At 41.3% G+C, this 25,157-nt stretch overlaps 1 protein-coding gene across 6 annotated transcripts in view; it reads right to left on the bottom strand.

The window, feature by feature from the left end:
• The window catches only part of LOC119968914 (POU domain, class 2, transcription factor 1-like), a 249,117-nt gene that overhangs the window by 139,412 nt on the left and 84,548 nt on the right, over positions 1-25,157 (bottom strand). For 3 of the 6 annotated variants that reach the window (XM_038801893.1, XM_038801894.1, XM_038801898.1), the window contains exons 2-4: positions 14,118-14,183; positions 6,593-6,693; positions 4,793-4,831 (exon numbers count right to left, since the gene is read on the bottom strand). In XM_038801893.1, coding sequence (XP_038657821.1) covers positions 4,793-4,831; positions 6,593-6,693; positions 14,118-14,183 — 206 coding nt within the window. Of the gene's footprint in view, positions 1-165; positions 197-4,792; positions 4,832-6,592; positions 6,694-14,117; positions 14,184-25,157 lie in introns of those variants that run through there. The other 3 variants (XM_038801895.1, XM_038801896.1, XM_038801899.1) reach the window with 3 other exon arrangements.

Here is a 25,157-nt window from a genome sequence, read left to right as displayed (position 1 = left end):
CTAAAGCTAGGTCAAAATGTTAAGTTTTAAGGAGTGCCTTAAAGGAAGAGACAGAGATAGAGAGGTGGAGAAGGTTTTGGGGAGGAATTCCACAGCTATGGTGGGGCTTGGCAACTCGAGGTACAGACATCAACAGTGGAGCAATTAAAATCAGGGATGGTCTACCTCACGTTTATTTGCTCATTCAAGTTTATTATGTCCTCCTCAGTATGGACCGTCATCCCTTCAACTTTGCATCATCTGCAAATTTAAAAATTATATTTTTGATTCCAAAGTCTAAAGAGTTAATGTAAATTGTGAACAGCAGTAGTCCCAGCAGTGATCAGCACGGAGCAACACTTTCCAGCTTCTGCCACTCAAAATAACTACCCGTTATTCCCACTCTTAAAAAAAGTCTTGGAAGTCTGCTAGCAATCCATTCTGCCACTTGCCCTCTGGCTCCATATTCATTAGTCTATTATGAGGCACCATATCAAAGGTTTTCCGAAAATCCAGATAAATACCCTCTCTGTCACCACCTCAAATTAAATGAGTTAAACAATATTTTCCCTTTTGCAATGAAAGCTCACTGCTCATTATATTTCTCATTTCTAGATGCTCTTCGATTATCCCAAATCGTACGGTTTCCATTGTTTGTACCTTCAACATCAAGAAACATTGATTTATAATTACTGGACACAGGAACAATATTGAAATCTTACTGTATTTAGCATATTTCCTTATGGATTTAATACTCGCTGCGGGAGAAAATGTGTTGTGCAACAGAAAATCAATTAGGGACTTGGGAATTCCATTTGTGATCATAGAAGTAAGCATTGCCACGGATAAATTTAGATCATAAAGGAATAAGAGCAGGAATAGGCCACACAATCCACTCAAGCTGTGGCCAATCATTTGTGGCTGAATTTCAAAATCAAATCCACTTCTTCGCCTTTTCCCCCCAAATACCTGGATTTCCTTAATGCCCAAAATTATATTGGCCTGACTTCAATTTAATAATTGTCTTCAGTATCCACAGTCCTCTGGGATGAAGAGTTTTAAAATACTCACAATGGAATAAACATGAGCCATCAAAAGGCAACAAAGCGAGCGCGTATGAATCTCAGGACATAGAATATCCCATAATGGTCAATAACGAAGACCTTCAACGTTTACACAGAAGCGTAGAAACTAGGAGGAGAGCCTTTCATTATCATGGCTGATCATCAAACTTAATAGCCTTATCCCGTCTTCCCCCCAAATCCTTTGATCCCCTTTGCCCAGTGCTATATCTAACTGCTTCTTGAAAACATACAATGTTTTGGCCTCAACTACTTTCTGTAGTAGAGAATTCCGCAGACTCACCATGCTCTGGGTGAAGAAATTTCTCCTCACATCTGTCCTAAATGGTCTTCCCCATATCAGACTGTAACCCCTGGTTCTGGCTCCCCCACCATCATGAATATACTTCCTGCATCTACCTACTGGTGACAGCACTGTGATGGATAGAAATTGCTAACAACCAACAGTAAATCCTGGAATAGTTAAGAATATAGCACTGAAGCAGTCTTTAAGAAAGTTCTTCACTGGTGACTTGGGATAGGAGGCTTATTTGACAAGCACTTGCTTTTTCCCCTCCAGGAAAGGACAATGTCTCTTTGGGGCTTGATGTATATTGAGCTAATCTAATCAAAAAATTGTTTAAGTTTTAGGGGTGGTCTTAAAGGAACGATAGGTGCAGAGAGGGCCCTAATAGAGTTTAGGAGATAATTCTCTGAAGGCACAGCTGCCAACAATGGGTTACAGAGTAAGTTATGCCAGGATTTCAAATTTGGACGAATGATGAGATAGAGAGGGTTGAGGTCATGGAGGGATTTGAACATTAGTTTGAGGATATTAAAATTGAAATGTTGGTAGACCAGGAGCCAGAGTAGCTCAGCAGGAACGGGGAGTATGGATTGGGATCAGGCAGCAGCGGTCTGGATGAGCTCAAGTTGTGAAGGGTGACAAATGGGAGACAAGCCAGAACAGCATTAGCACTGTTGAGTTCAGAAGTATCAGTAGTAGATAAGCTGAAGCAAAGATGTTATGGAGGTGGAAGTAGGCAATCTCTGTGATGATGGGGATATGGGTTTGGAAGCTTAGCTCAAGTCAAATAGGATGGCAGGTTGCAAATAGAATGAATCAACCTGAGAAAGTGACCAAGGAGGGGGACGGAATTGGTGGCATCATAGATCTGCTGAATAAGGTACTCGCTTTCCAGTTGTATATTCTTGAAAAATCCTATGGCATTTAGTATCATTATTTAATGCATTTTATCATTGGTACTAACCATACTCCATGCTCTTCCATTTAAACCTAGGGAATTTGCCTATCTGTAGACTCCGTGCCAATTTAAACAAGATTTCTATGAAATGTTCGGTGAAAATAATTAAACATATTTTATGCAAAATATTTAATTGGTTCCTGAAGGAGACAAGTCTTGAATTTGGAACGTTAACGAGGAGCAGCGAATTTGAGATGAAAATAAAATAACAGAAAAGTAACACCACCAGCAGGTACTTAGGAAGAATAATGAGATGGGAATTTCCAGTAACAGGAGTCTGGAGACATCGAGGTGCGAAAAGCCATATCAAAACATTGTTTACTAGAGATCACCGGGACTATATAAATGTAAGCAAGGAATTTGAGTGAGGTAGATAGCAGAATCCACAGAGGGGAATATCAAAGAGATTGAACAATATAATTGCTCACACCCTCAATGGGAAAGCAGGTTTGTTCTCCATCCAACAGCCAGAGGCCAGTTCCATCTGCGATCCGAGCACGGAGGCCTGTTCCAGCTAACATTTAGAGCTCCAACAGATTTAAGATATTCTCCTTTAAACCAGGAAGAGACATTTCCCAGACTTGGTCACCTAAACGGTAACTATTAACTGGATTTGACCTATAGTTACTAAAATTGGATGTTGTTTGGGAAAAGGGGCGTCTCATGTGAGTCATGGGGACATGGATATATTATGGGAACTAGAGGTAACTTCAGATAAAATGATGTGTTTAGTTATTCATATACTAAAGTGTATGTTAGACTTTTGTCATGTATTTTTTCTTTTATTTTACTTTAATAAATATTTTTTATGAATCATTTATACAATGACTGGACTGGTTCTTCAATGGGTTGTACATTACTCCAAACAAAAATACACCACTAAGAGCCAGTGTTTCAAGTTATCCTTCGGGGTTTTGAGACACTCACACAGGTAACATCAACGGGGTTCTTAACAGACAACACCAGCAGTTCTCCACCTGGCAATAAAATGGCATTTTGTGGTCACTGCAAAATCACAAAATGAAAAAAAAACAAAGTGTACATGTTTGGCTGCCTTTTAGGAAACATGCCAAATAATAATAATGTATTTTCTGTTGAAGAAGGGCAAAAGGTAACCCATCTATTTGGGTATCTAACATTTGGAGACTTGAAAACTGTCCATTTTCTAGACTAGAGTCAGAAGAGGAATTGGAGGGGGTTATCTAACCAAGGTGCCAACTACTATAGAGCATAATTAAAAGGCACTTCCAATATTTAATATTCAATTACCAGTACAAAAGATCAATACAATGGAACATTCTCCATTTGCAACTATTATAGTCATGAAATGGCGACGCCGGCGTTGGACTGGGGTGAGCACAGTAAGAAGTCTTACTACATCAGGTTAAAGTCCAACAGGTTTGTCTCAAATCACTAGCTTTCGGAGCACTGCTCCTTGCTCAGGTGAATGAAGAGGTGGGTTCCAGAAACATATATACATGTAGGCAAAGTCAAAGATACAAGACTATACTTTGAATGCAAGTCTTTGCAGGTAATTAAGTCTTTACAGGTCCAGAAAGAGCAACTAGTTGTAAAGACTTTGGAGCAGTGCTCCGAAAGCTAGTGATTCGAAACAAACCTGTTGGACTTTAACCTGGTGTTTTAAGACTTCTTACTGAACTATTATAGTGATCAATCACTAGTTCAAGTTATCCACAAAGACTCTTGATTTGAAATAAAATAGATACCACCATTTTTATCTGAATAGTACCAGTGAAAACATTCAGAACCCGGCATTGGTAGTCATCCACTGTGATATTTGCATCTTGTACAGCTAGAATAGATACAGCCTAGAAAGATGAATTTAAAGGCACAGAATCTAACCACTTGGCAACAAACGTCATGAAAGATTTTCTGACTTGCACAAAAGTAGAGGCTGCTAGCCTCTGTATGAGCCTTCATTCAAGGTTAATGAAAGTTCAGTTATATTAAAAGAATCTAACAAACAGTATGAGAGGATTACTAAATAGGAATGGGTTACACAATCAGGAAATTAATCTCATGACCAGTTTGAAATTTAAACACAGTATACACAAGAAAGCTTTCAGCAAAATCATGTTTAGGTTTGTTATGTAAAATTGTATTAGGTTTGTTATGTAAAATTATATTAACACATTTATAAACAGGAGTATTCCCTCCCCATGCTCCTGCCTGGAAATAATTCCTACAATTCAATTTTCACTACTAATTTTGGGGTTTAAAGGTGCATTGGCATGAACAATATCCTGGATGCATTATTTGTTCTGAAATGCCTTTTAGCTGCCACTATATTTTAGGGAGTTCAGCAGCAAGAACATTCAAAGCGCAATATTCTGTTAAGAATTTTTTAAGTATAAATTTCCAGCAGTAAAAAAATAGTAAATTTAGATGCCTCGCAAGCCTGAACAAGCAATAGTGCACATGGCCGCAATAATAACCTCAATAAATATTATAGGTGTGAAAACTCACATATAAGCATCTGTTCGTCACATCTGACATGTAGTTAACCTGAAGTGACAAGAAAATGACAGTACAGTATATATGTGTACATAAAAAAACATTTTGCTAAGATGACATGATAGAAGGAGCTGACAAAAAAAAGTGATAGCTACAAATAAATGGGCCCTTGAAAAATGGAAATAAAACTAAATAAGCAATAGGGAAGTGACAAACAAACGGAGTGCAAGTTACAAGGAATTTATTCATCAACTCAAGCCACGTAGCATGCAGTTTGCAGCAAAACCAAAATCGCCCCTTTACATTTACAAATAATTCTCTCTATTCTCTACTAAGACTGCAATTTCTGCAATCACTAGGATAATGGAGATTTTTTGCTGCGAAAATGGCAAAAGGCTTTATTTTCCTCAAGTGCACTATGAATACTTGTGTATCTAATATAGAGTCTGATCAACAGATAACCTTAAAATGTTACAAACATGAACATCTTAAAACTGCTCCTCAAAGAAAACAAGACTTCCAATTTTTCAGGTCACAACACAGAACTTTCTACCAAGCTAAAACAAGCTTTTATTTGAATCAGAAGTACAATTTATAAGCCAACTATTAAAAGAAGCATATATAAAGGTAGTGGAATGTACTACTGAAGTGGTCCATTCTGGATAAACTGTGTAATTTGCATCCAAAACATGAATGGTGTTGTACAGGAGGCACTTATGCACAATGTAATTTAATATGATAATAATAAAAAGATACACCTACACAGGGCAAATCACCTTTCCATGTAAAATAGCAAAGGTTCATGCCACTTCACTTTGCATCAAATATATTCCAATATTGCTTGCCTATTTCTTCATCAGGCAACTATAACAAATTATGCACGTACAGCAGAGCCCAAGAGACACAGATTTATCATTCGGCACCATCTGTTTACTGTCACACACTCAATAATACCCGGTTATCCTCAAGTAACTAATTTTGTAACTGGGAAGAAGTTCAAATACTAACTTGGAATAAAGCTGGTCGACTATATCCTAGATTTCTGGGACTTTTTCTGAACAAAAAAATATAGTGTAAACCTAACTAAGACAACACACAATGATCACCTGATCACTTTGACAAAATACCTTGGCCTGGAGTTTCCACCAAGGATAACATTTGTCAAAGTGAATCGAGAATGTTTCAGACACCACCAAGGTTATGCCCAGGTTTCTGTGTTAACTCAGTAGCATCAATTGTATCCAAAATCCACTTTGCATCTGTGTAATCACCCACCATAATTAAACATAATTCATTTGTGACTGCAAGCAGGGCAAGGAGGCCTCAAGATGCCATGATGGAATTGCCAGGAAATGGCGCATTGTTCAAATTTTAAAAAATAATTCATGATCTTTGCAGCAGCAAGGAAAATCTTTGGTTCAATTGACTGTCTGGCCAAGTGAATAACATTGGATTCATGTGATCATGGGTATCTGTGCACCTGGGAATCTGGACGCAATGTGTTGAACCCCACTGTGGCAGAAATTCAACTCTCTTACCTGGAAATGTAGTCAGTTTTATATACTGGCTCAGATCAAGAGTATGTTGAATTAGTGTAAAGGATCGCAGATACTTGGGCGTAAAATAGCAAATCACTTATTCTGAAATCTTTTACGTTATATGAATTGATTCAATCCAGGTTACGTGGTTATCTGGGTGGAATTCCAAGCCCACTTGCTCTGCGGTCTCACTGCAATCCATTTTTCGTAAATAAAAGAAGGAAATATGAATTGCAACATGGATGATTTTCTTTCCAGTTGTAGCATGTTATACCTGGTGCAGCTGTCCCAGTAAGGCCTGAGCCTGTGCTGTTGTGAGTGGGCCTCCTGTTGGGATGGGCTGCCGCTGGAAATCCAGTCCATTTGTTTGGGCACCTAGAGGAGGAAGACCAAAACACAAACGCAAAGAGTGTAAAAATATGAACAGAAAGCGGTTGAACAACTGGTTTCCAAGCCAATGTAACTGCTAGCTATTATCCAACACAGGTGTCAGATTTTCTTTATAGTTAGGGACCAGCTATGGTTTTTGCCATAAAAATACAATGCTGTTCCCGCTAAATCTATTGTGCTAACCACAGTTACATGGTACAGTCATTAACATCCCATCATTCAATTACTCTTTGCACCTTCTTGAAAATAGAGTTAACTATAGTTGACTCATAACCAGCTTGAGCTATAAATCAGACTGCACAACTTTATAAAGTGCCTTAAAATGTTGCTACTAACAAGACAAAAATGTACTGTATTGAAAAGTTAACGACCCAAAAGGTCAACTTTTATTTTTCTTCAAAGGTGCGGCCTGACCTGCTGAGTATTTCCAGCATTTTCTATTGATATTTCAAATTTCCAGCATCTGTATTATTTAGCTTTTGGAAGACAATGGTCATGAGCAAAGCAAGCACAAACTGTTAAAACAGTTACCTCATATCTTGGTGATCCCTCAAGCAAAATTTTTGAATGCATTTTTTTCTGTGCTACTGTCCTTCATAGTGATTCAGTAGTTTATGCTACGCTGTTCGTTTTCTTTTTTTTAAATTTCACATTTCACGCACCAATCCCAGATCAAGCAGGTAGGCAAACATTTAAACATCTATCAAGAAACATTTTAACGTGACAGAATATAAACCGGGATGTTGCTAGGACAAAGCCATATCCCATCGCTCCAGAAAATGGTACACTGGAGCACAGGTGTCCATTTCACTACCTTGTCATTTGTGCACCTGTGTGGCAATCCTCCAACTATAAAGTCAAGGCGAAAATGCACATCAGTACCAGGGCATTCAAGATTTTTTTTTTTTTTTTTTAAATGATTTACAATTTCTCACACACATTTCTCACTCAGCTGAATTATTCATTTTTTATTTTCCTCCATTTCTCCTCAACTTCTTTATGAGGAATAAAATAGTATTTTTCTCTTCTAACCACATGGTTTCCTCTGCCTTATTTTCTCTTTTACCTGCCCAACGTGTCTACAAAAACATGTAAATCTGAATTGATTTTACTCTATAACTTAATTTCTGTCAGTACATTCGGTCAACAGATTCACCAGCAGAATCTTCTGCTGGCCTGATCGGTGAAAAAAAGTTCTTTACCTGGGAACGAATGAAATTGGACCAGAGTTAATCATGATGCCATCAGTAAATGTCTAATATTTTCAGCTTGAGCTGAAACGGCAGAGACAGTTAGGGAGATAAAAACACTCAGAATATATATGCATGTGAGGGGGGCTGTACAAAAGAAAATGGAAGAGTGCACACAGCAGAGCACATGAAAAAAAGAACAAGGCAGATGGCATGAAAGAGAACAATAGCATGGGAATGCATACACAGTGAAAAGGCACATGAAAAGATAAGTGAATACAATGGACCAGGAAGCAAGTACTGTATACAAGAACCAAAGAGCACAAGCGCCAAACAAACATGAGAAATGGAGAATGAGAACGTGCTCGAAAAAACTAAGTATCAGAAAGAAGCAAGTGAAAGGTGACAAGAACGAGAGGAAAATAATAAAAATACACAAGCATAAGAACAAGAGAATGCCAAAAGCTTGTGCATGAAAAACTAACAAGAGCCAAGGGAAAAAGCACAGAAATAAAAAATAAATTTGCATTTATATAGCACTTGTCATGATGCCATGACATCCACAAGCATTTACTTTTTAAAGTGTAATCGCTGTCATAATGTAGGAAGAACTGACACATATGAAAGAGTAGATGCATGAATCAATGTAGGAAACAGGAATGGAAAATGAAAGGGCAAAAGAGAAAGGCCAAGAAATAAAAATAGGGAAGGAGTGAATAAACAGAACAAATACAAGACAAACAATTCAAGGTAAAAGAATCATGAGACAGCAAACTTGAAAGACAACTTGACATGAGAAAATCGAGGAAAGGAGGCACACATGGAGAGTGGGCTAGAGAGTATAAATGAGATTGAAGGCTACCCCATCCCCACAACCCCACCTAACCTTTTTAGGCACTAAGGAGAATTTTACCATGGCCAATCCACCTAACCTACACATCTTTGGACTGTGGGAGGAAACCAGAACACCCAGAGGAAACCCACACAGATATGGGGAGAACATGCAGACTCCGCACAGACAGTGAAACAAGCCGGGAATCGAACCTTGGACCCTGGAGCAGCGAGGCAACTGTGCTAACCACGGTGCTACCGCTTTAAGATCTGATCAATTGAACAAAGTTCATGATATGTATAGGATAACAAATAAATCAGTGAGTTTACTTTTGAAAAACACTGCTACTGGACTGATACTTCTAAAATATTCTTAAAAATAATTGCAATCTCTACAAACTTCCCAAAAATATCCATCTCTCTGCAGAATTAATATATTTTAAAATCAAAATAATAAAATTTTTGCTTCAACATCCAGGAATTTCAAGTCATTACTCAGTTTGCAGAACACATCAATGAAATAATTTGAAAACGAGAACCCTCAAATGACCATAAACAAACTTCTGCTTCTCAACCAATTATATAAGGAACAGGTGTGGGCCATTCAGCCACTCAAGCCTGTCCTGACCATTCAGTGAGATCATGGCTGATCTGTGGCCTAACTCCATATACCTGCATTTGCCCATGTGCCTTCATATCTTTGCTTAACAAAAATTTAGCAATCTCAGATTTTAAATTAACAACTGTTCTAGCTTCAGCTGCTGTTTGTGGAAGAGAGTTCCAAACCTCTATATCACCCTTTGTGTGAGGAAGTGCTTCCTAATATCTCTCCTGAACGATCTGTTGTAATTTTTTGACTATGCCCCCTAGTTTTAGAACTCCAATCGGTGAAAATAATTTATCTTTATCTACCAATTACACTTCAATACTGTCTAAAAAGGAGAATTTTACATTTATCACGTGCCTGAAAGATTGAACTGCTTATTTGTCATAATAAGACATTGATGATTAATAATTGAAGAGGAATGCCAAAAATCACACTGCTGCTCGCTACTCTGAATGCACCACTTTTCTCAGCAGCTTGCTTCAATTCACAATAGAAATTACTTCCTGTTACTCTGCATGACAGCTGATCTTGAAAACTCATCCACATACTTCATTAATTCAATGATAGAACAGTTATAGGACAAAACAAGGTGGGCAAAAATGCAATCCCAGTTCCAATCATGATCAGTCACCTCCCAATTCCAGGAGCCTTTGCTTTGCTGATGGCAATGGAGCTCCGGTTTCCTCCCACAAGTCCCGAAAGAAGTGCATGTTAGGTGAATTAGACATTCTGAATTCTCCCGCTGTGTACCCGCACAAGCGCTGGAGTGTGGCGACTAGGGGATTTTCACAGTAACCTCATTACACTGTTAATGTAAACCTACTTGTGACAATAATAAAATAGATTATTAAATTTGAGCAGAGTTTTCAGAGCAGGTTGTTGGATGTGGATTATTCTGAAACCACAGACAGACAGGAAAAAAGGGCTGAAACATTACTTCTGCCACCTGGATGTAATAAAACAGCGCAGGCCGCATGGCGGAAGCTTAGAATTTGAATGTAGTGGTAGTAGTTTGGAAGGTGCTGTCTCAGGAACCTTGATAAGTTACTGCAGTACCTCTTGTAGATGGTACACACGACTGCCACTGTTCGTCGGTGGTGGTGGAGGCTTTGAATGTTTGTGGATGAATGGGCAATCAAGCTTGATGGTGTTGAGCTTCTTGATTATTGTTGGAGATGCACTCATCCAGGCAAGCGAAGAGTATACTGTTAACACTCCTGACTTGTGCCTTGTAGATGATGGACATGCTTTGGGGGGTTAGAAGGCAAGTTACTCTCTGTGGAATTCCTAACCATTGACCTGGACCTGCCCTGGTAGCCACATTGTTAATATAGTTAATCCAGTTTAGTTTCTGATCAATGGTAACCCCCAGCATATCCATCTCGGAGATAAAACTTGTCCCCTATCTGGGGCTTCCATGTAGACCCCAAATTCTTTCCAACTTTACAGTTCTTGTAGTTCTGCATCTTTTATTAATTCATCATCTAATTGGTTGGAAGCCACCAAGACCTCTCGATCATATGGACTTCTGCTCCTTTTAGCATTCCTAGACTGTGCCATATTTCTTGACCTTGCTGTGCATGTTCACTGCCAGGCCAACTGTCCGAACTGATACTATGTTTCTTTGCTCGCCATGTTTCTAGTTGATGTTAAGAATCCATGGGTCTAACCTCCTTCTCTTTATCTTGTACATTAACCCAGTTTTTATAATTTCCCTTGGCCGTACCTGCTTGATCAACGATAGTTGCATCCTTCCACTGACTGGGTCCTTCTGACAGGTGTGTCACTTTAGCACCAACCTTTGGCAGTTGTCCTTTGGTATAATAAAGTCATTTTGCTATGATATGACATCCATGCTATAAAAAGGATTCCTTCCGGCAATTTTACAAGGAATCACTACTCTTTTCAGCAATTTAAGGGCACCATCCTCAAATCTGAAACTTGTGCAATTTCCAGATTCCTCAACCTTGTTCCAATCTTTGTCACTCAGAGTCCAGATAACATCTCAACCAGTCTATGCCATATACTGTACATCTACTGTCTAATACAGCACAATTGAAGGACTCTACGACCAGCACATTCATCACTGGACTGAAACCTCTTGTTACTGAGACAATGCCTTCTCTTTTTGCCAATATCTCCCTCTTCAGAGTCTTCTGTCTCGTGTTTGGTTACAAACATTCTATTAAATCTCGGAGAAGAATGTAATTCATGATGGAATTTTGAATCACACCTAAAGAAAAACCGACTGACCATGCCTGGGGCATTTCTGGGGTTCATTTTCTGTTTTCAATTTGTTGCTTCTGCCATAATTGTTAAAGGTGTTTCTATCCTCATTACTTATAGTTGTAAATGTTCTTTCATATTGACACTTGCAGCCTATTTCAATACCACCTCGTTGACGTGGAGTCTTCCAGTTTTTCTTATTCTCAATCGGCCCATTTGTGTCGTGAAGGCTGCCGGGAATGAATGGTTGCCCAGGAACATCTTTACAACCTCTGATGCTTGTTCTAGCAGGGTGTGTCTTTCTGCAAATTTAACTCCCATCAAAACCAGAAGCCTATCCATATTGGTGGATTCATATCTGTGTGGAGTGTCTACGTTCTCGCCGTGTCTGCATGGTTTCCTCCGGGTGCTCCAGTTTCCTCCCACAGTTCAAAGATATGCAGGTAGGAGGGATTACAGGGATAGGGTGGCGTGTGGGCCTATGTAGGGTGCTCTTTCAGAGGGTCGGTGTGGACCCGATGGGCCAAATGGCCTCCTTCTGCACTGTAGAAATTCTGTGGCTGTAACATTAGCACAGTCCAATAACTTGAAACACCAGCACAAATTGAGCAATTTCTAGATGGAATTTTTTCAGCCTTGTGTACAGTCTGCTAAATTCCATTATATACTCTTCTATGGAAGTATTCGCTGACTTTCTAAATTTGACAAAATCTGACCAAGCCTCATAAGCATGCAAGTCATTTTTTTTTAATCCATGAAAGTTAATAATGTATCCAAACCGTCAACGGAGTTTAAATGCTCCAGCTCCAATTCAGAAAATACCTTGGGTTAGATTCTCCCAAAATGAGACTATTCCCACGCCAGCGTAAAAATGGTGGAGTTTTACTGCCAAAATTCCTTGAAAAATGTTGACCCAATTCAATGCCCTGCAGGGGGCTAGCAGGGACCCAGAGTAAATCTCACAGCTTTAGCTGCGGATACGGGCCTCCGCCCTTTTGGTTTGGAGTGCACGCACAGCAGCGGCCTCGCCGAGCTCCATGGCAGACTCGGACCGCAAAGCCAGACAGAAAAATGAGACGACCCCCCCGAACATCTAACTGTGCGGATCTACGCCCCGGCCGCCTAAAAGGCCCCCCACCCCTCCGATGTCCCCACCTCCAACCAGGGCGGCCGCGGACATGCCAGCATCCCGACTGCCAATAAGTGGTTAGTTCCATGCCGTCGGGAACTCGGCCAGTCGGGAGCGGAGAATTGCTGGCCGGGCCTCTGGCAATGCCCCCTGGCGGCAGGGCGTACTCCGCAGTCACGCCAATTTTCGGTGCCGGAGAATCGCCGAACCAACAGCCCGGCCCAATTACAGCGTGAAGGTGGATTCGCTGCCCCCGCGCCGGCTGCGATTTCGGCGCAGGGCTGCGGAAAATCCAGCCCCTTGCGTCTTATTATGCTTTGTAAAGTAACGAAAGCGCCACGGCCATTCCTCATCTTTTCTTGTACAAGGATGTAACCCACGTCCACATGGTAACTTCATTCTTCCATTGTCATAGGGTTGACATTCATAACAGTGGGTAGTCACACCCCACTATTTTACACTTGGATTCAGCCATTTGTTTTCCAAATTAGTCTAATTCGTCAAGTTTGGAATTCTGATTACATTTTTTTGTCCGAAGAAACTGTAGGGTGTAATCAGTCTTTTTTTTCTCACAACCGCTATGCATCCTCTGTTACCATTGTTAGGTTTCAACGGTAATACTGCAATAAGCACTGGAAAGGAAGTCTCGACTTCTTTGATTACAAATTTGCTGTGCCCGATCACTTCTCCATCAACACCAGTGTCACCTGGAACACCTTATAATATATAGTCTATCAAACAATAAAAGTGTGGTATATTAAACAATTAAAACTCCAATTTGAACTTGAGCACTGGGAAGCATAAACTGTTTCCTAACATTACGTTTCTTGCTCCCTTTTACCTCTTGATTTCCTAGTTTTCTTGGGATGTTTTTTCTTACAGTCAACACAAACATGTTCAATGCTTCTGCCATTTCCTTGTTTCCCATTGTTAATTCCCCAATCTCAACGTTTGATGGACCATCACACACTTTAGTTACTCTTTTCCTTTTTATATGATTGCAGAAACTCTTACTGCCCGTTTTAATATATCTAGCTAGCTTTCTCTCATACCCTAATTTCTTCCTCCTGGTTAGTTTTTTAGCCATTCTTTACTAGTTTCTTAAAATTTCTCCAATCTTCTTACCTATCACTAATATTCACAGTATTGTACATGTTTTCTTTCAATTTAATACTATCTTTAATTTCCTTAATAGTTAGACACAGGTGGGAATCTTTCTATCTCAATAAAATATATAGAGAGAGTTATAAAATGTGTGCTATGTTTTTGTATTAATTTGGAACTCCACATTTAGAGAGTCAATGATACAAACTTCAATTTAAAGCCAAAAGTAGTGAATTTTACATGACAGGAAGCATGCGATATATTCCAAGAGCTCTGTTAAAATCATTCAATACCGAGAAAATTACAAGAACAGAGTTCCAACCTGTGCTCCCTTCACTGCCATCCAAGGAAGGCTTGATAGACTCTGACGGATTGCTCATTCTCGATTCTGTGTAAAACAGAAAAGAGGAAGGAAAAAATAAAAACAATTTTGATCAGTTATTCGTAGCATACTTTTTTCTCTCCCTAGTTACCTATATAATTCAGGAAGAAGTCATTTAATTGGAATAATATATTATACTATTGATTGAATGCTAACATATAAACCATTCCACTTGAATACTAAATGTACGAGCCTTTGCCTTGCAACTTCTTATTGGAGAAATAGCAAATGAAGTGGCTGAGGCCATGTTAAATTGTCCGACGGTTAGGTGGGATTGCAGGAACACGGCAGGAGAGTGGGCCTGAATGGGGTGCTCTTTCAAATGGTTGATGCAGACTCGATGGGCTCAATGGCCTCCTTCTGCATTGTAGGTATTCTATTACAATACATGCAGCTTAACAAAATTTACGGTAGAAAACGTGAGAACTCTACGTTTAGCAAAATTACAACACCCATCTAACAACTTTACATTACTTAAACCTGCTCAGATAGCCCAAAGACAGAATCACAACAGGTCTATGATCCTACCATTGGATAAAAAAGCCAGTTTCAGTAATGTTAGCACTGGAGGTATTGCACAACCATCACTCTTTTTTGGGCTGAACAAATGACATGTAAACAGTACTTTGAGTAAGGCAACCTCTTTTCACAAGTGATTCTCTTTTATCATTCTTCCCATAATGGAAATACAGTTTCCAAAAGCAGAATCAAATATATTGGTATTAACCTTGTGTAACATTTCAATTCTTCATCATGGACAAAAATAAACATTTTAGCAAGATAAATCAAAGAAAAGGTCTCTTCCTTGAGCTGTCTTCTTGCATCACTGTCTTCTTGCATAACATTAAAGTTCATTCTTGACCAGAGTCTCGCTTTATGTGGATGACCTGCTTCTGTATGTTCCAGATCCAATTTAGGGGATGGAAGAAATAAAGGGAATTTTTGGGGAATTTGACCGGTTCTCAGGGTATAAGCTTAATATGGGGAAGAGCGAGATGTTTGCAGTCCAGGCGAGGGGTCACGGGAGGCGACTGGGGGAGCTGTCGTTTAGATCGGTAGGGGACAGTTTCAGGTACTTAGGTATTCAAGTAGCGCGGGAGTGAGGAGCGTAATTGAGCAGAGTCGGGGAGAGGGCTGGTTGGCACTGGTGAACTTTAGCAATTATTATTGGGCGGCTAACATAGCCATGATTAGGAAGTGGCTGGTGTTGGGGGGAGGTGCATATGGAGGCGGCGTCATGCAACAGCACAAATCTGGGGGGAGCTGGTAACTGCGCCTCTGCCGTTCCCGCCGGCGCAGTACTCCACAAGCCCCGTGGTGGTGGCAGCCCTGAGAGTCTGGGAGTAATGGAGGAGATATGTAGGAGCAATGGGAGTATCGGTCTGGTCCCCAATCCGCGATAATCACCGGTTTGCCCCTGGGAGTATGGATGGGGGGTTTAGACTATGCGGAGAGAGGTGATCGAGAGGATGGGGGACTTGTTTATATAGGGGACCTTTCAGAGTATGAGAGCACTGGAGGAGGAGTTTGCATTGGCGAGGGGAAACAAATTTAGATATCCGCAGGTGCGGGACTTTCTCCGTAGACAGATATCAACCTTCCTGCTCCTACCGCTAAGGGGGATTCAGGACAGGGTAGTTTCCAGACGGTGGGTAGGAGAAGGGAGCGTCTTGGACATTTACAAGGAACTTAAGGGATCAGAGGCAATGCAGACCGAGGAGCTGAAGCGAAAGTGGGAGGAGGAGCTGGGGGGGAAGAGATAGAGGAGGGCCTTTGGGCAGACGCGTTGAGTAGAGTCAACGCAACCGCAACTTGTGCCACGCTCAGCCTGATTCAATTCAAGGTCGTTCACTGGACCCACATGACAGTGGCCCGGATAAGCAGATTCTTTGGGGTGGAAAACAAGTGTGCAAAATGTGCAGGAGGAACTGCGAACCATGTCTACATGTTATGGGCACGTCCAAACCTTCGGAGATTTTGGCTGGGGTTTGCTGATGGCATGTCCAAGATATTAAATACAAGGGTGGCATTGAGTCCAGAGGTGGCGATTTTCAGGTGTTGCAGGATCTGGGAATCCAGGAGGAGAAAGAGGCAGACGTTCTGTCCTTTGTTTCCCTGGTAGCCCGGAGACAGATACTATTAGTTGGAGGGACTCAAGGCCCCCAAAGTCGGAGACCTGGCTATCTGACATGGCTCGCTTTCCATTTGGAGAAAATCAAGTTCGCCTTGAGAGGGTCACTGTGAGGGTTCGCCCGGAGTGGCAACCACTCATCGACTTCTTTGCGGAAAATTAATCGTTTGGGGGGGGGGCTAGGTTAGCGCAGATTAGGGTGTTAATTGATGGTGGGGCCTGTGGGGGAGGGAGACGGTATTTGCACTATGTTTATATTCTCATGTACATTGTTTATATTGCTGCTGTTACAATGCCAAAAAAATACCTCAATAAAAATGTTTATTAAGAAAGAAAGTTCATTCTTGACGTCTTTTATAAAAAAAGACGCAATTACACTCATCCTCTTTCAATCAGATCGCAAGTAAACCTTGAACAAGAATTTCACACTTTAAAAATTCAACTGCTTTCATTTTTTTTATACAAGCTGTCCAGAGATTAGCTTCAGGACTTATAGAATCATTAAAATATATACAACATAATCGAATTACACTTCGTCCACTCCAAGCAGCTGCTTGGCCAAGGACATAGCATTTGGGATGTGGCATTTTAACAAAGGTAAAATGTTTCATTGCAAAAGAGCAAATCAATTTCTGAAAATGTTTCTAAGTTTTTCTAGTTTTCAGGAAAAACCAAACCATTCTCATATGCTCAATCATCAACTCCAAATATATACAACTGAATGAAGAAATCATTTAAGAATCAGCAAGAGATTTACTTTTGTTTGAGAAAAACAAAATGCTATGTTTCTAGTTCAATGCGAAACATCTTGAAGAACAAGGATTACTAAGTCATACAACCTTCACCAGTATGATTCTACTCCACTTCTTATTTCCCAGAAAACATACGGCGACAGAGAATATATAGAAACTTCTTTCAAAAGGAGAAAAGCTTGCGTAAAATCATGGTTCTGCTCTATGGACCCAAGTCCATGGGTTCAACCGTGGTAGTTCAAGATGTTAAGTTAAATGTACAATTTCTCCAACCACGAAAATGCAGAGATTTGATGAAAGGCGCCAGTCTCTTCAGATAATTCAACAGGTCTAAACTAAAACGGTTCTTTTACTGTATAGCTAATTCATAGCCAAAGTATTCTCATCAAATAGAAGAAAACACTGATGTACTCTGGAATTTAGGCACTTAAATCAGAATACAATTAAGCAGAGTTATGTGCCCCTCATCAACAAACACCTCCCTGAAGAACCCCTGCAGCAATATCCTGGGGCTGAGTGATTGGCCTCTATCAACCAAAACTATCTTCCTTTGTGCTCAGTATGACTCCAACCAGTAGAGATCTCCCCTAAACCAGGCCCGACCCCTCAGATTCCCCAATTTATTAGGTGACTTGCTGTCATATCACGGGCATTTACTTCCAACTTCACCATACAAGGGCATTACACTTTTAAGGCCAAACTGCATTGCTTTTAGAATCAAAAACATAATAGGGGTCCATGAAGCCTCCATCAGTTCTCTCTTCTCAACATTTCAGATAACATTTATATACAGCAGCTGTGACCAAACAAAGAACATGTTTGTATTGTGGAATGAGTTTGAATTGTAGACAGATCTATAAAGACCACTTCTTCCAACCTCTGCACCACATATAAAAGGAAATAATAATTACAAATAAATATAACAAAGGGCTGCTCCTTTCAAATAATTGGGCATTCAACAATTTATAAGTGCAAATTATATTCACTTATATTATATTATATTATGCACCTACTTTCCAGCTAAGCCATATCGCAATTTACTGCTAACTCAAAAGCACCCAGTCAGTTGAAAATATTCAAATTTACTGCTACAAATGGAAAACAAAGTGCTTTACCTATTATACTGAGAGTGACTTCATACACAGATGGTGGACAAGAGCCGAAAATGAAGAGCATGACTGATTTAAAAATAGCCACATGTGGCAAATTGGAATCCAGATGTGGTTAATAGCATCTCAATAGCATTACCATGAGTTATCAAGAAAAGAGAATAAGACACCTTGGGCATGTTTTCTCAATTCTCATTTGCATTGTGTTTGCACGAGTACGTCTACCATTTTACCATCAACTACATAAAATGGTTAGAAGGCGGTGTGTGCAAATGTTTTTGATTGTTAACATTTTATTTCCTCGAGTACGGAATGATATTATGGAAAGTACATTTACCTGTATTGCGAGAGCATAGTGAGGCTTTTGTGACTAAAATGAGTGCATGTGGCTAAAACAGTACTTTAGAAGCAACACCTGCTGCTAGTCTGCAATATCGATTGGTCAACAGTGCTGTAAGGCTGCAAAATGAGACTGCACCACAATCTGGAAATGAATGTTTCGGTCTTACTTTAAAATACTTGTACATACTTAGAGATCACTTTGTTTAATTGGTGTTTGGGTATGGAATCACAGAGAATGTACCGGACAGTTTTACTTTGCAGATGAGCAGCATATAGCATGTTAAGATTGCTTTATTTTTGTAAAAGAAACATGGGAAATAGAAGCAGGAGTAGACCATTTGGTCCCATCATTCGACTAGACCATGGCTGATCTTCTACCTCAACATCATTTTCCTCAAACACATCTCTTGATGTCTTAATGTCTAGAAATCTCTCAATTTTTGTCTTGAACATATTCAATGACTGAGCCTCCATAGCTCTCTGGGATACAGAATTCCAAAGATTCACCACCCATCGAGTGAAGCACTTCCCCCCCCATCAGTCCTAAATTGTCTATCCATAATTCTGAACGGGCTATTTCAGATCTGGTATTATGCAATGTGAATGGGCTCATTAATAATCATGTCGCAAAGTAGCTTCTAAGAAAGTGATCATAATTCAATATTGCATTAATATCGTAAGTGATGCAGTTCAACCCAAAACCTAGGCACTTAAATTTAAACAAAGAAAACCGTATGAGGTGGCAAGTTGATGGAGGCAGATTGGAAACCTACATTAACTTGCTCATTCCTCTGTAATTCCTATTAAATTTAAGAGCCTAGGTTTTGGGTTGAACTACATCACTTTCAAATTCAACTTAAAATTCTTTCACATAACGGTCACTCCTCAGAAAAACTCTCTTACATTGAGATTAATAATACCTTTCTCATTGCATAATACCAGATTCAAAACAGCCCATTTCCAAGTTGGTTCCTCAACATTCTGTTCTGCCGACCTACCCCATGGCCTATAAACAACTCCCACTAATGCTTGCTGTCCGTTGTTGCATCTTCGCTCCACCCAAACTGATTCTATATCTTGATCTTCTGATCAAAGATCCTCTCCACTATCTCAACCACTGTTAGCAACACTATCCCACCTCCTTTTCACTATCCTTTCTATATGCCACATACCCTTGCTTATTCAGTTTCCAGTCTTGGTCATTTTGCCAAATCTCCGCAATAGCAATTATATCATATCAATTCACTTCTACTTGTCCTAGCAATTTATCAACCTTGCTGTGAACGCTGCGTGAATTCGAGAAGATAAAAGCTGATGAAAACAGGTTTGGGTCCTCCTGTGCAGGCCATCTGGAATATTGGCATCTCACTTGTAATACAAAACAAGCAGGTCTCCATGGCATTGCTTGTGTTACGGTAGGATGATATACACTTTTAAGGAGGGGTGTATCTTAAACTGCAGTCAATCATTACCTACCTTGACAGGATATGATGCATCAGTCCCATGAATTGCATGGTCAGCAGGGTAGAGATCAGATATACCCTTACTTTCCTTGTAAATCAATCTGTATTTCATCAAAGAATCTGTATTATTGTTTCATCAATCCTGGTTTATGAATGGTACATTTATGTTAAAGAAAAGAGCGTAACGTGGTGGCTTTTTGTGCTCTTTGGAGATTTCTGATTTGAAAGTACACTATCCATAGCATGATGGCAGTAGCGGAAGCCCCAACCTTTCACACACATAAGAAAAGTGAAATAACTATCAAGACCATTGTGTGTACTGTTATGGGCCAGGGTTTAGAGAACCCACAAGTGTATCGTGGAGTTCACCTGACCCACAGCTTTTAATAGATTGTGGTATGGGGAGCACACGGCCCACTCTACAGGTGTGGTACAGCAGAAATGGAAAGGTATTTTTTAAAAGCAAAACAATGTTTTTTCTATGAAATGAAGTTAACCTTTTTAAAACATAGTGAACATCTTAGCAACCATCAATTCAAATACAACCCCCAAAGAATACAACACTAAGTAATCCTTAATACTTTCCCAAACAACATCCAGAAGACAAAAGAAACACCTTTTAACAGAAGCACATTAGGTTTACATTCACTACTGAGAACATTTATAATTCTGAATTCACCAAATGATCAAGAGATAGTCTTTTTATGGCAGAGAGATCAACAGTACACCTGCTTGGTCTGGCTTCAGCTCCAACCTGAAAATGAAACTAAAACACACCCTGCAGCAAACAGCCTAAAATGAAAGTAAAAAGCTGACAGCCCAGCTCCACCAACTCTGACATCACTGCAGTAGTAAACAGCCATATCTTAAAGGTACTCCCACTACAGATATTTATATACACGCCCATTTATAAACACATATTTCTTAAAGGTACTCTCATGACAGTACTGTATAAGGATTCTGTAGCTTTGTACGGATTCTTCAAACTGCATCTTCATTCTGGGATTGTACCTCGCTTCAGCCAGTGGACTTTGGGTCCTAGTAAGATTGCTCAAATCTGGTAGAGCTTAATTAGTAAAATCTAACTGCTGCAAAAATTAAGTTGGAACAGAACTCCATAGATAGGAGAATTCATTACTGCTGCAGCTAAATACTGCAGACTTGTCTGGGAGCAGGAATCTATCCAGTAACAGTTCCTAACTGCCAGGCGAAGTCTATAAAAAGTATTTTTCAGTGTGTATTAAGGGTGACTATGGGTAATCCTGGATTCCTTTTTGTCATTTGTTTATGTAAACATGCGGGCTAATGTTTGGGGGTTGGTGGGAGGATGGGATCGTTGTTATTGGGATTGACATATTTGTTGCTGGTTATTGTTTATTATTGGTGGGTGTAAATTTGGGAGAAAATGTAAAAAAGGAGAATTAAAAAAATTTTTAAAAAAAAAGTATTTTTCACTGTTTGGCTCCACTTTGGAAGTCTTGCAGCCATTTTCCAGTTTGAAATTTGTTTTGTAGGTGTGGTTTATTCTTAAATCACAAAAAGCAGAGTTCAACAACGCTACCATTTCAGTAACCTATAACTAGCTAAGATAGTGGCACCTAAAGGCATGGAACTCGAAGCCATATTCACTCAAAAAGCACTGGAGGGAACTTAGTAGCTCTAGTTGGCATTAAAAATCTTGAAAAGCTGAAAGATGACCACAAAACTTCCAACACTTGATTGGAAAGCAATGGATCATCTATCCAAATTTACTCTGTTTCAACAATGCATGGATGTGTTTTCTGGACTTCAATATTTTGGAACTAGATAAACAAGCCTTAAGAATTAAAATTGTTAGAGGCAATGAAGGCTTCTATAAACTGAACACATCAGGTCTGTCTGAAGACATCTTTGACCAACCCAAAAGTTATAACATGGAGCTTACATTCAGCACAGTGAACATAAAAGAATCCTTTAGCACAGTGGTACCAAGGGAAGTCTTTGCCACCTTCCACATTATTTGTCCACAGGGTCAGCATAACCTATATGCAAAACTGGATACGGAGCAGGTGCAAACACCTTTCCACTTTGCACACTGAAATTGCAAGTGATGGTTCGACTGACCAACTCTGTAATCACCACATACAATGACTTAGATATTCCAATCCTGGGATTCAAACATTCAGGTGTTGCTACAAAATCTCACCCTGGTCACCCAGATGTTTTATATTGTGGGCACCATGGGTCCAGTGATTGCAGACCTCCTGGCATGCTGGGATCAACTTCCAGTTACCATCTGCATCATCCACAACTCTTTGACAAAGACATCCCAATCACCTCAGCTGCCGAACTAAAATCCCTGTACCCGGACATTTTCAACAGGACTGGAAATGGAGAGTGATGCAAGTGGAGAGCGATGCAGTATTAAATGCATAAGTGTAGCATTCGCATCCAGTTCGACTTTCACCTTGTTCAGGGTAAGATGGAGAGAGATAGCATAGTATGAAAGTAAAGCACCACCCAGATCTTTATGGCTACATCACGAGCACTATGATGAAAGACTATTCTTTTCGCAATTGTTTATAGACACAAGGTGTCTGAATGCGGCTCCAGAACAGTTCACTCAAAAAATTCCCACACTCTAGGAGCAGAACCAACAGTCTATATTCCTTTTGGGAGTTACGATTTTTAAAGGTTACCATTCAGGTTTTCCATAATCCAGGAAGATCCCAGGATGCGTCTGAATAGCAACGTCTTTGCTATTGGTGATACAATATAGAATCACAAACAAACTTTCACCTTCTGATGGAAGCTACATGCAGAGGAGATTCTGTCTTTAATAGTCTGAAATGCAAAATCAACACAACCACAGAAGCATTTCTAGATCCATCTATTCTGACACCAGCATCATCCTGACCTACATATGCTAGAAGCCACGCTGCAAGACAAAGTTAATCTGCAAGTTGCCTGTTTGTTCAACTTCCTTTCACCATATGCACCTAATTTAGCCCAGAAAGCCTCATCTCTTTGTGAACTTATGAAGAATGCAGTACCTCTTGTTTGGCTGAGAGAACCATCAACACATTTATAGTGACCTTGAAAATTCATTAACTTAAGGAGCACAAACTCTTCAGTTTTACAAACCAGTTATGAGACTACACTCAACAAGGTTAATGCAAGAGGTTAATCCCAAGAAGGCCTTGGAGCATGATGTCTTCAGAAGAAGCCCATTGCTTTTGCCTCCCCCTCCAAAAGTTTGTCCACAGATTTTTTTTTAAAATGTATTTATTCAAAGTTTTCAATAAGTTTACAAAACCCCCTCGACTTCCGGTTGCGGCTATGACTAGCTAAGCCGCACATTTGGAAGCTCCTGCGACAAAGGTGTTTTTGGGCCAATTGGAGGGCCCCAACGGTGCTGAAAAGACGAATCCCGGTGGGGGAAGGTCCCCGGAGGAGAACTAGACCGATTTTATGGTCGGTACCCGGAGTGGAGCGGCAAGAAAAACGGCAGCAGCTCCCCAAAAAAAGCGGGGGAAGGAAATCAAAATGGCGGCCGGCGGCGCATCGGAGGAGTGGAAGAAATGGGCGGAGGAGCAGCAGGCCGCTCTCCTCCGTTTTTTCACGGAGATGAAAGTGGAGCTCTTAGAGTCCATGAACGCGACGGCCACCAGGTTGGTGGGAGCCCAGGCGATCCAAGAGGCGTCGATTAAAGAGCTGCAGCAGGAGATGACCGCGAGGGAGGAGGAGGCCACAGTCATCGGGGCAAAGGTGGAGGTGCACGAGGCACTCCACATGAAGTGGCAGAGCCGCTTCGAGGAGCTGGACACTCGGATGAGGAGGAAAAATTTGAGGATCCTGGGCCTGGAAGAAGGCCTGGAGGGGTCGGATCTCCCGGGATATGTGGCGGAGATGTTGAGCTCCCTGATGGGGGAAGGGGCCGGTCCGGCGCCCCTGGAATTGGAAGAGGCATACCGGGTCATGGCCAGGAGGCCTAGGGCAAACGAGCCCCCGAGGGCGGTGCTGGTGCGGTTCCAGCGGCTAAGTGATCGAGAGAAAGTCCTGAGGTGGGCAAAAAGGGAGAAAAGCAGCAAGTGGCAGAACTCGACGGTTAGGGTGTACCAGGACTGGAGTGCGGAGGTGGCAAAGCGGCGGGCCCGGTACAACCGGACAAAGGCGGTGCTACACGCGAAAAAGATCAAATTTGGAATGCTGCAGCCGGCGCGCTTGTGGGTCACCTACAAGGACCAACATCATTATTTCGAGTCCCCAGAGGAGGCCTGGACCTTTGTACAAGAGGAAAAGTTGGACACGAACTAAAACCTGGGAGCACCGGCGGTCGTAGCCGCCTGGGGACTCCTGATTGAGCAAGTGGCCCTTTTCTTTTTCAGGCCAGGTCGGAACTGGGTAACAGTTTCGTGGATTGTTTGGGGTGTTTTTTCTCGAACGGTTGACTTTTCTGAATATCTTGAAGGTTGAGTTGTTGGGTGTTTCTGTATATTTGTAAAGTTGAAATCTCTATTGTGGGTCGTTGGCTTCTTATGGGGTGTTTCTTCCCGTTTCCAATTTCCCTTAGTTATTTACCCCTCTTACCCTTTCCCTTTGGGTGCTTGGGGGGGTTTTTTGTTCCCTTTTTTTCTTTTCGGGTTATGGTTATCTGCGGTTATTTATGCTGTTTGATGGAGGGTGATGGTTGGGCACACTGTTAGTTGATAGCTAGTTAATTATTTTGTTATTTAAGTATGTAGTTAAGTATTTATGTATTTCGTTGCCATTGGGTATTTATATCGTTAAGTTGGGGAGACGGGACGGGGGGGAGCGGGTTGATTATGCGGGTCTTTCTCTGGGGTTTTAAGGGGATCTTTCACGGGCGCAGATGGGGTGAACCGGGAGGAGTTGGAATGGGGCAGGAGCAGCCGGGTCAGCGGAGACCAGCTGACTCTCGGGAGTACGATGTTGGGTACATCGCGGCTAGGAGGGGTCCTAGCCGGGGGGGGGGGGGGGGGGGGGGGGGGGGGGGGGGGGGGGGGGGGGGGGGGGGGGGGGGGGGGGGGGGGGGGGGGGGGGGGGGGGGGGGGGGGGGGGGGGGGGGGGGGGGGGGGGGGGGGGGGGGGTGGGGGGGGGGGGGGGGGGGGGGGGGGGGGGGGGGGGGGGGGGGGGGGGGGGGGGGGGGGGGGGGGGGGGGGGGTGGGGGGGGGGGGGGGGGG

The sequence above is a fragment of the Scyliorhinus canicula genome, chromosome 7 (genome assembly GCF_902713615.1).
Source record: "Scyliorhinus canicula chromosome 7, sScyCan1.1, whole genome shotgun sequence".
NCBI classification, from domain to species: Eukaryota; Metazoa; Chordata; class Chondrichthyes; order Carcharhiniformes; family Scyliorhinidae; genus Scyliorhinus; species Scyliorhinus canicula.
Note: the sequence above shows the minus strand (reverse complement) of the source record. Positions and strands in the feature narration are given on the sequence as shown.